The following is a 12576-nucleotide window of genomic DNA, read 5'->3' as shown; positions in this document are numbered from 1 at the left end:
AAATGGTTGCTTTTGGGTGGAATGGAGATTTAGACTGTTATAACAAAACAAACGGCAGTGAAAAATGAAGAAGGAAAAGTTTAGTCACATTTCAGCCAGGCCACTAGATGGAATTTCTCATCCTGACTGAAACACACTTCTAATAGAGACTTCTATGAACTAAACCATCTTCCACAAACAGACAAAGAAATTATTACAATGGAAGCATATGCCAGGGGACCTCAATTATAAAAATATTGCGCAACTTCATACTTGATTTGATGCATCATTCATTACTATGTTGAGTACGCTTGGTCTAAATGTGTTATAATGTTAAAATGATTAAGATTCGATTCTGTTGCTGTAAGGAATTTTCATACAAATTCGTACAAATGAATTAATATCCAGCAGAATTTGCAGGTCAAATCACAAGGTTGAAAAAACAATTTGCCTTCCCTTTTCTTGTCTCTGATGACTTTAAGATTTTTGCAGCTATTGACTTTTGCTGGAGGCAACCTCCAAGCTGAAATGCTTGCATTAACTGAGGTTTCCCAGGTGACAGCAAAGCTGAGGAAAAAATAAGGCTCCACTCTGCACTGACACAGTACCAATTGATGTCTAGCAAAAAAAAAATTCAGATTGGACAAGAAAATTGAATGGAAGTGCAAAATACAATGACAATTATTCCTCTCAAGTAAAATTCTTGACAGTAGTTTCACCAGCTGTTGGGATATTGAAGTTCATATTATAAATGTTTAAATTTGTAAAACAAAATGCAAGCAAGCTTATGACAGGATGTCAACCCCAATGTACAAGAAAGATGAGATAAATTTGTAAACACAGATATCATTTTCATGAGAAATTCAAATATTGCACAATACCATTTTCTTTGTCTTAGATGTAAATTATGCACTATCTATACTGGAATTGCCTTACTTCCTTCAGTAATCAAAATTCTAAAGCACCAGGCTCTCTCACTAACAGTTCAATGAACAATGTGAAAATATCATTTCTTCAACGTCTTCAGAATTTGCAGGTTGTAAATGCTCGTATTTGCAATACTTGTGTTTTGAAAACTTATAAGTTGTGTTTATCCATTATAATTCATAGATATCTCATACAACTGCTGTTGCTACCTTTCCATATTTGTGTGTGTGTTTCAAACTTCTCTCATCAACCAAGAAAACAATTATAGCCTCGTGGCCCTCTGTCAGGCTATGATGTTGAATATTTGCATTCCCTACTGCTATTTTATTCTTGCCAATACATTTCTCTGCCCTGAGAGACTTGCTCTTTTTTATTTTATCATGTGTGCATTTCTGGCTAAGCCTAACTATTGCCTATACCTAATCGTCCTGGTGGTGATGAGCCACTTTTGGAATCCTACATTCCATCAGAAGCAGCCTCAATACTGCTCAGAAGAGAATTTCTGGATATTGATTCCGTGAAAGTGATGAAATGGAAGTAACATCTCAAATTAGGATGGCATGCTTTTATTTCAATTAATTGGATCTGGCTTAGCTGGCTCAGCAGCAGTTATTGCCTATCCCTTGAGAAAGAAGAGTTATAGGTGACCATCTTGAATCCCGCAGATACACCCATAATGCTGTTACTGGAATATTTTTTGTATCTTCTGAAGACAGAAGCAAATTATTTGTTCATTTCATCCAACATTTCCTTATTATTTACAATGAATCCCAAATCTCACACTCTTGAGGGGAATCACTCACTTTAATTAGTCTTTTCTTTTCAAGTACCTGTATAAACTCTTGTTATTCATTTTGACACTTCTAGCAAGCTTTCTCTTATAATCTAATTGCTTCCTCCTTGTTAACCTTTTAGTTATTCTCAGCCATTCTTTATATTCTGACCAATCATCTAAACTGCTTCTCATCTTCGATCAGTTATATGTTGTTTTCCTTCGATTTGATGCTATCTCTGAGTCTTTTCTCTCATCCCTTCCTGCCCTTCTCTGACCCTCATTTTGCATTTACTGTCTTCCTCTCTTATTTTGCTTCTCTTAGATAGATCATATCTTTCCACAATTGATCTCTTGCCTCCAATATTTAGTTTGAAACCCTCAATAATTCCTTAGTTATATGCTTTGCAAGAACACTGGAGCCCCAGCATAGCTCAGATGTAGTACAGCTGCCATCTTTCCCATTACTGGTGCCAGGGAATCACATACAAGAACCTAATTCTTTGTGTCATGTATTCATCTTTCTAATTTTATGTACCCTATGCTAATTTTCATGTGGCTCAGGGGGTTATGGTTTTTAATTTAGTGCCTAGCTCCTCTTTCCTAGTTCTACTTATGTTGTTAGCACCTACATAAACTACAACTATGATGCTTGATGACCTCAGAAGTAAGCCAAGCTGAATCATCCACTCAATATGTCTTGTTGAAGCTGGTTGGAAATGATTCACCTTCATGTCTTACATTAATTGTTGATGAGGAGGATATTTATGTTGTCACCCCCTCCTGTTCAGTTGGTTGCTGGATCCTTTAGCTCCACCTCTTATGTGCTGCCATAGCATGCTTATTCTAGCTTAACCCGATTGCCATCTCATTTTAAGTTATGCCTGGAGTTGCTTTTGATATATGCTCCTGCACGTTTCATTGACACTTATGAGTGAGGGATATGCCAAGCAATGAGGTTACAGATTGCAATTGAATACAGTTCTGCTGCTGCTGATGCCCACGATGTTCTGTGGATGTTAGAAGTTTGAGCCTTTAGATCTTATTGAAATCTACCCCATTTAGTACCTATGCTTGTGTTATATAATATCATGCAAGGTATGCTAAGTATGCCAGCAGGACTTTGCCTTCATAAAGACTTTGGCAATACCACTCCTATCTGTACTGTCATGGAAGATGCAATGTTATGGATAGATTGGGGAAGATGAAATCAAATAAGTTCTTCCCATTTGGCAGATAGGTCTTTCAGGACTCAAATGTATCTGTCTGTGATTAAATGTAATACCAGGCCACTTTTGGTGATTGTTATTGAAGTCCCTTACCTCTGTGCCCTCATCATCCTCAGTTGATTCCTCCAAATTTGTTCAGCATAGAGGAATACTGATTCATCCAACAAGGAAGTGTAGTAAGTGGAAAGCAGTCAGAGATTTCCTTGTCCATGTTTGACCAGGTGCCATGAAGCTTCATGATATCCAGAGTTAATGTTCAGGACTTCCATGGAAACTCTCTTCTAACTACATATCACTGTATTGTTGCCTCTGCAGTATCTGCCCTATTGCTGGGGCAAGCCATACCCAGGCATGGTGGTGATGTCTGGGTTACTGGGTGTTAGGTATGATTCAGTGAATATGACCAAATCAGGTTGAGGTTTGAATGCAGTTCTGCTGATTTTGGTACAAAATTACTAAGGAAGAAACAGAAAACTGAAATTGCCGGAGAAACTCAGCAGGTCTGACAGCATTTATCAACAGAAAACAGAGTTAATGTTTCAAGTCCGGTGTCCCTTCTTCACTCATAGACTCGGAACGTTAACTCTTGTCTTTTCTCCACAGGTGCCAGTAGACTGGCTGAGGTCGTCTAGCAATTTCTGTTTTTGTTTGTTTCAGACCCCAGCATCCACAGTTTTTTGCTTTATAATAGTAAGGAAGACTGTGGAAGCTTGAAAGGCAGGTTATGCCATTGCTCAGTTCCAGTCCCTGAGTTGGTTCCAGGTAGTCTGCCTAGTATTATTCCCTTTGACTTTTCTATTTGACTTTGCTACAATGGGACAGCTTGATTGTCATTTCAGATGACAGTTAAGAATGAATCGAATTGCTATGGATCTTGAAGTATGTCATGTTGTATTTTTCTTCTATGTGTTTACTTGGTAAATAAATATCACAACTAACCATATACAAAAATACATAGGCTCATTTCATAAGGGAATTGTAAAGTACAAAGCAGCATTACACAGTTGGAAAACTCGTCTCTGTAAATGAGTTGATCATTTTCTCAAAACACAGTCTAGATCACAAGACACAATCCATCATTTCCTCTCCAGTATTGGATACAGTGAAACACACAAATATATTTTGGTGATTGAGGACAGGTATAATATTGCAAATTCAACCAGCTTATAAAAAATTCTCTAAATGATTTAGATTAATCTTTTTTTTCTTAAACATAGAAACTGGTCATGATTCTTCTCATGAAATAATATCAATACATTAAGGAGATTTTGGCTAATAAATAAGTCAGGGGAAGTGAAGTGGAGTCACATTAATCTCATCTAATTTCTAATTACGACAGTGATCTGGAATCTCTCTCAAAAGGAAGTACAATGGGAGAGATATATTTGCAACAATACCATTGAAGAATATTTCTGATTTAATGGGGTTGTCAGTTAAAGTATAACACAGTCATACAATGGTTAGCATCCAAGAAATTTAAACAGAACACAATTGGTTCTTTCTTTCCTTGTCATTAAAATATTTTAACAGACTTTAGAACAAGGTGTAGCTATTGATTCTAACAGAAAGATGAAATACCTACACCTGAAAGGAGGAGGAAAGTTAAAATAGACTATAAACAAGTTCACATCACATTCAAGACATAACTTAGGTTAAGAAGGATACTTTAAAGAATGTAATTACACTATCTATTTTGCCACTATTCACCTGTTTAATTCATAATCTTTATATGATGAGATACCAACATTTATAACAAACATCATAAATACACGATAGCAAGGTTACATTATATACTTGCATCCAATGAACATTCACGATGAATACAGATAGTGCTATCCACTAGGTTTAAGTTTTATTCTAAAACCATTTGAGCAATGTTCATTCAGTTATTGATGTTGTATGAGCCCCCCAGTTTTGTTCCTGTCTTTAAGGGACTACTGCTATTTACACTTGTAAGTGAATCAGCTTATTACTTGGACTATTTTGAACTCACTGCTAACATTCATCTTTTTCCAGACTTCACTGACAGCCTTTCTAGGTAGAAGCCCCCTGTCTACCTTTTTCCTGTAATCGTCAATGATAAGCTGCGCCTCTTGCTGCAGTGTGGTAGCAAATCCTGTTTACAAAATTGAAACAAACAATCTTCCATTACACATGAACTAAAGAAAAACGTAGCTCCTTTACTAATTCCACAGAAATCAGCTCTAATGGGGTTATAATTTCAATACCATTTCTAGTACAAGTAACAGTAACAGGTTATTTGTAGTACAGATTTTGCATTTATTGTGGTTTTAATAGTCCACACATGATTTTAGGTGAAGAAATTAGATGCCACAATGTTGAATATTTCCTCAACTATCCTCCCATTACCAGAAGATTTGAAAATATTGCAATGTGCAATTAAAGTTATATTCCTACATAATTCGTAGCAATTTGGGAACAGGAAGGAGTAGCTCTTCAAGCCTGTTCCACCATTCAATGAGGTCAGAGCTGATCAAGTTGTTATAAGTACACCTGTGTTAAAATTGCTATCAATACAAAGAAAACCTCATCATTAAAAATTGCTTTTCCCTACACTTTTACCATTGACTTTAGCCTTTGAACAGAAGAATGAGCAATTCTGTCAGCAAATAACTTCAAAGCAATTTCCACCAATGATTATTCATAGTGCAAATGAACACTAGATCACTGAAATTATGCTTAAATAAAAAGCTTGTTAATACTTTAATGTCCTTACACATTACTTTCATCTCTACTGACTAAAAAGTGTAAATGTAGACTAGTAAGTTCTAATGATTGGTAGACATCCAACTTCTATTGACTGAGTCCAACACATTTCTGGATATTATATTCAGCAATATAAAAATCCTGATATCATAGTTCACTTTTTACCCACGTTATAATCAAGCATATTAAGAATGTTTTACATGCAAAAATAGTCTCAGCAACAAATTAACTACAGTACATATGAATTTAAGATATATATTGATTTCTCACGCTACAACAATGACTACATTCTCAAAGTACTACATTGGCTTTAAAACATTTTGAAATGCCTTGAATCCATGAAAGCTGCTAAATAAATAACATCTTCCTTTTCTTCTCACCATACAGTGCTCACCAAAAATAATTTTCTTGTTTGGACATCAGTCAAAGAGTGTGGTGCTGGAAAAGCACAGCCAGTCAGGCAGCATCCGAGGAGCAGGAGAATCGACATTTCAGGAATAAGCCTTTCATTAGGAATGGTGATGAAGAGCTTAAGCTTGAAACGTCGAATTTCCAGCTCTTTGGATGCTGCCTGACTGGCTGTGCTTTTCCAGCACCACACTCTTCAATTCTGATCTCCAGCATCTGCAGTCCTCACGTTCTCCTTGTTTGGGCATGAGCAAATATATACAATCCATTCAGATATGGCATTTGTCTTTAGAACACCAATCCAATTTACAACCAAATCAAATATATCTCAACTTACAACAGTGTATCAAATTATTACCAGTAAATTGAGAAATGGAAAGCAATTTAAACGCAATTTGGCATCCAGAACCTGGCCATGTGTTGTGAGCTTCTCCATCCTTTACAATTAAGAGCTAAAATGATGTAACTTTATAAAAGCATGTATGAAAAGGTATCAGTTAGATTTGAGAAGAAAGAAGAGCAATACATTATTTATAAATTATAATGTTGAGCACAGTGACTTATGTGTATCATAATAGACAATTTGAATGTGCAAGAGAAATGTAAAATTGACTATCTTTCTTACAAAGACAAAATTCTTTTAAATTTTGACATTGATGAAACTGGGTTTCAACACCATCCACAAAAGAACTGGGTCAAATAGTCTCAAATTACATTCTTTGTTTTATAGATAACTGGGATAAGAAGGCACTTTTCTCATTATTGGAGGGGTCAATAACCAGGGGCATACATTTAACATAAAAGATAGAAAGCTAAGAGGAGAGTTGAGGAGAACTTCTTTTCATTCAGAGGGTGGTAGGAGTCTGGAACTTAACTGCCTGAGAGGGTGTTGAGACAAACATTCTCATCGCATTTAAACAGCATTTGGATATTCACTTGCATTGCCGTGGCTTCCAGAGCGAGAGGTCAAAATCTGAAAAATGGGATTAGTGCAGTCAGATCTTTGCTGACTGGCATGGATACAATCAGCCTCTTTTTGTGTTGTAAACATCAATCAGACTATGATATTGTTCACTTCAGGCCATGTTTAATGAAGAATTGCAAGATATACACAAATCTCTGATAAAGTGAGGAGACATTTTAATGCTTCTGAAAATAAAAGGAGAACATTTCCAGTCTCTGTACTTTTCAAATGATTTCCTGTTCTCAATGGGATTTCCCTACCAAAAAGCATTGTTTTACAATTCATGTCAAATTATAAATTAGAATTGCAAATAAGACATATTTCTCTAAACAACTTTTGCATTCTAAGTATAATGGCAGAGGATCATGGGGATAGAGGTTCAAAAGCAAGGGCAGGGGCTGGATTTCATCTCACACTCCATCCTTTGCGGATGGGACAATGAAGGCTCCCCCATCTGGCAGGCAGTTCACCTTCATCGCTGTTGGCTATCTTCAAATCTTGTTCAAGCAAATTAACACCTGCCTTTGCTATTTCTTCTGTCAAGGATCTAAAGCATCCTTTGCAGTACGAGAAGCATTCATAAAAGAAGCTGCCATTATATCCATGGTACATGTTTCTGGTGTATATTATCATCACTACTGGTGATACAACTTGTTCAATGGTGAACTGCACTGCAGACAACTATTTTTCCATTTCTTCCACTGCGAGGATGTAAAATCATACTTTATTTGGGCTGTTTAAAGAGCTTTTCTGCAAAGTTCCAAAGGTAATTCACCAAAAATCCTGAGACAGTAAATTTCAAACCCATAATCACTTCCAGCTCGGAAAAGACAGCAGATAAATAGAAACACCATCAGCTGCAAGATCCACACCACCTTGCCTCCCCACCAAAAGTTGCTCATCATTCTGACTTGGAAAGATATCACCGTTCCTTTGTCACTGGATCGAAATCCAGGAATAATGATCAAACTATAGCAAGTGGACTGCAACAGTTCTTGAAGGTAGCTCACACCACCTTCTCAAGGGCAACTTGGAACTGGTCAGCCAGAGATGCTCATGTCTCACGAGTGAATTAAAAAAATTGTTTACATTTTCAGCCTTGGTGACATTTGAACTGGTAATTTCTTTTTTTTTTCATTTTGTCCTGCTCCTAATCTTAACACAGTCTGTTTTTCACCTGAAACACAGCAGAGACTGTACTGTTCGCTTCTCTGAGGATAACTGCATTCTGTAAATGTCAGCTTCCAAACCCAAAGGATGAAAGATTTAAAATAATGATTCAAAGAGGGTAAATGTTCTTCAATATATCTCAAATTCTCTCCTGTACAGTGAGAATCTTTCAAACGAATTTAAAATAGAATGGAAATATACACGGCAGGGTGAATAAAGAAGAGCACAAGAGATTTAGAACAATATAAAAGGGGAGCTGATGGCTTAAAGAAATTGAAAATGTCTTTATGTACATATGAAATTAAGCCCAGTTCCTCTGGCTACACCAGCCCAAGGCGTAGGAACGGAGTGTAAAGCATGGTTGCAACAAAGAGGTAATCAGATGTAAAATAATCAACTGCCTGATGTGACAGCACATAGCCAGATGGTGTGACGACCATGCAGACAATCTCACTGTGTAAAGTGATTTTGTCTTTTTGATCCTAGTCCAACACTCCCATTTACTCTATTCAGTCGGCTTACCCTAACTATGGTCTCCAAAGTCTAAATGCAGTCACTTTCCTTCCTCCATTGCAACAGTGACTGTTCTCAAAAGTACCTCAATGGTTGCACCTTAGGATCTCTTCAGGATAAGAATGATGTGAGCAAAACGCAAGTCTTTACTTTGACTCTATCCATTCTCATCTGATTGCTTGCTTCCAAAATGCTTTCTCTGTTTTTATATAACAGATAACTAAGACTAGAAGGAAACTAATGATGGTAATTAATTGATTTAACTCTCAGAATATAAAAGGGGGGAGGGAATCAGTTAGCACTGGGGAAGAGATCTGTTGGACTGATACAGTCAATAAATTCTCTGCACAAAGGAAGCCTATGACTCTTAGTTTTGATTTGACCATCCTGGTTAGAACCTATTAATACACTTTCTCTGTCTTGCAATCTGCCCATCTAACATCTCCTCTGCTTGTTCTTATAGGAAGCTCAGTTTTTTCACTGCTGCTAAAGTGGCAGTCATTCAACCCACCCAGAAGCGTTCATCCTCCTCTTCTTGCTAACATAAACAAAGTTGACATAGCTTGCAGCATTAATCATAATGTTTACAAGACTTGTTTTCATTCCCTAACAGAAGTTTGCACCTAACCCTCGAAACTACAACCTTATGTCTCACTTGAATGTAGTTTCCAGGATCCTAGAATATGCCCTGTAATAGACCAGGGCAGATCCCCTTAAAATATTTTAAGAAGGTAGCCTGGATCTTAGCTTTTTCTTATTTTAAGGACAATGTAGAGTGCTGTGTTCCAGGTGCAGTTTAACTGATCAAATTACTCAACATTAAGCAAAACAAATTTATTCAAACACTATAGTTACAACTCAACTCTAGTGGAAACCTTAACACAATAATAGAAACAGTAACTATTACCAATTAACTGTTCCAATATAGGAACATCCCATAAACACACCTCTTGGCAAAATTCAGAAAGTGGATATGTCTCACGGGTAACCCAGAAGGAAAAAACATCAAGAGAAAACTCAGACAGAGTAGCAGCCAGGAGACACTTACTGCAGCTTCCAACCCTATTGAGACTCCAACAGCAACTTCTTAAAGCTAAACTTAAAAATCTTTTTAAAAAACTAGAAATCCCGGTCTGTGAGAGCTGATTCACACCCATTCAGGCTGCTTCTATTGTCCCAACTTTAAAAAAAACAAGGCCTCAAAAGCTGCTTGCATTATCATGGATTGCTCAGCATCTCTTACTCAATCTCTCCCTTAAAAGAAAACAGAACAAAATATGCTTCTTAATGCCATAGCATTCCCATAGTCCTTGCAATATTACTCTGCACTCATTAAGCCTACAATTTCCTGTGCCACTACCTTGAGTTTGGTCTAGTCCATAGCACCAAGAGTACGTGGATCATAAATCATCAATATAATGTTGCTGTGGCCACTGATCATCTGACTGGTGAAGAGGATAAATAGCAACGGCAAAGGATCAGATAGATAATTAACTTTTAATGAAAAGAACAGCCAGATGTGGGTGTCAGTGGCTGAGTCAGGAAATATTGGTCATTTTGAATTGCCCAAGAGAAGATGGTGGTGAGCTGCAGTTCATGTAATAAAGGTACACCTGCTTTTCAGTTAGGGAGAGAGATTGAGGGTTTTGAATTATGACTGTGAAGGAATGGTGATGAAATTCTAGGTCAGATTGGTGTGTGGCTTGGAGTGGCCTTCCCTGTCTTTCTAGACAGGAGAGGTTTTGAGTTTGTAAGTTGCTGCAGTGCATCTTGTAGATGGTATCTATTGCTGCCACTGTGCATCAGTGGTACAGGAAGTGAATGTTGAAATTATTAGACGTGGTGCCAATCAAATGGACTGCTTTAATGCTTTTGGGGCTGCACTCACCCAGATAAGTGGAGAGCATTCCATCACATTCCTGATTTGTACCTTGTCATGGTGGACAGACTTTGGAGAGACAGGAGGTTACTTTCCTGATACAGAATTTTCAGCCTCTGACTGTTCTCCCTCCAAATGCTGTGTGAGATGAAAATAAATAGGTCAAGTCCTACAAATTGCTTTACTACTCAATTCAATTGGTTATTTCCACACTGCAGCTGCAAGTCAGAATTCCATATTGCTGAAGAGCTAATGTACTTTATTCAATCCCAGTTTAAGATTCTGGAAAAAACTGGTGTTGAGCATATCAAATTGCTTATTTATGCTGAATTTTAAAATTAATTTAACATGCCTGAGTACCCTAAATAATTAATCTGAATCATAATCTGAATGCAACGTCCAGACAATTTTAGTTCACAGAATGCATTGGTTTTGGTCTGAGCCAAAACAGCTGTTGTACCTGTAAATTTGGAGAGAAGTGTAATGCAATTGCTTTTATACTATTTGTTGGACACTCTAACATGTATCCCTGTGGTCATTTTGAGATACACTATTGCAGATGTTTTAATGCAAGATCAACTTGGAGTTGATATGAAGTATAAACTTGCCTACGTCAGTTATGTTTTGCAGAAGCACAAATTGACAATGAATACACTAAATTATAGCAATTTGCTTAAAAATATGAATGTAAAGAATGCAACTGAAAGCATTCTAAAAATAATAGTTAATCTATTTAGCTGATATGTCTGTATATACACCGAGTATGTAATAATCTTTTATAGACATTGATGGTGCGATTTCTGGCTGTACCTGTATCATGAGCAGATAAACTTGCATGTTCGGCTTTTGCTCTTATTGGCTCTCTGAGGAAAGCCTGGATCGCCATTAATCCTTGATGCATTATAACTTCAGGAGGAAACTCTATTGGACATTTTCTGAGGTTGAGTGCCTTCAATGAAGTCAGATTACCTGTTAGAAAATCAATCAGCTCAATAAAACATCCTGAGTTTAAAAAGAATGTTGCATCGACAATTGCATTCCTGACTACCTTGCTCCTGAATACAATATCAACACTTTTTAAAATAAATGACTTGTGATTTTAGTTTTATTTCAGCTTGTTTTTGCAATTGTGGAGCAGACTTTAGGCTCAAAGTAAAGAATTTCAATACTGGCAAGTCAATATATTTTGACATTGACAATGTAAGTTGACAGAGAGAGAGAGAGAGAGAGAGAAAACCTGCACAGTTACCGCCTTTGCTGTTTGAATTTGTGTATCGCTGGACATCGGAGTGCATCTGGGAAAGTTAACAAACAGTGAATTTCACAACGAATCTTGGAGGAACTGTTGGGCAAAGTTCACAGCACAGAATCAGATAAGTTAATTGTTGTTTTAAGTCTGTCCAAAAGAAAGGCTATAGTAGTGAGTATAGTGGATTTTTTCTTGATTATATGTTTTTGGAGATAAGTCTCTTGATTCAACTTAAAATATAAGCCACAGCTATTAATTTAACCTGGGGCAGTGTTTGTAGAGGAATAAGACGGTGTTATTTTCTGGGTCTGTAGATTGTGAAGGAGCAAAAATGGCCTTTAAAGTGATATGTACTTCTTGTCAGATGTTGGAGTTTAAAGAGAGTTTAAGGGTTACTGCGGATTTTATCTGCCATAAAGGCTGTTGGATGTGAATCTTATCAGATCAAGTGGATCGGTTGGAGAGACAGATAGAAGCGATGAGGAATTTGCAACAGCAACAGTATGTGATGGATGGCAGTTTTAGGAAGAGGGGAAAGTCTCAGATACAGTCATATAGATGGGTTAACTCCAGGAAGGGTAAAAGAGGTAGGCAACTAGAGCAACTACCCATTTCAAACAGGTAAGCTGTTTTGGAAAATGTAGGGGGTGATGGATTCTCAGGGGAACGTAGCACGAACAGCCAAGTTTCTGGTATTGAGACTGGCTCTAATGCAATGAGGGGTACGTCTGCTTCTAAGAGATCAATTGTGTTAGGGGA

General features: G+C 37.1%; 1 protein-coding gene across 1 annotated transcript in view; it reads right to left on the bottom strand.

The window, feature by feature from the left end:
- LOC140463727 (leucine-rich repeat-containing protein 27-like) overlaps positions 1–12576 on the bottom strand; it is a 76487-nt gene that overhangs the window by 21628 nt on the left and 42283 nt on the right. The window contains exon 4 of the mRNA XM_072558073.1: positions 11379–11537. Within this exon, the coding sequence (XP_072414174.1) occupies positions 11379–11537 (159 nt within the window). The remainder of the gene's footprint in view (positions 1–11378; positions 11538–12576) is intronic.

The sequence above is a fragment of the Chiloscyllium punctatum genome, chromosome 38, assembly GCF_047496795.1.
Source record: "Chiloscyllium punctatum isolate Juve2018m chromosome 38, sChiPun1.3, whole genome shotgun sequence".
NCBI lineage: Eukaryota > Metazoa > Chordata > Chondrichthyes > Orectolobiformes > Hemiscylliidae > Chiloscyllium > Chiloscyllium punctatum.
The sequence above is the reverse complement of the archived record's forward strand: the minus strand, read 5'-3'. Positions and strand labels throughout refer to the sequence as shown.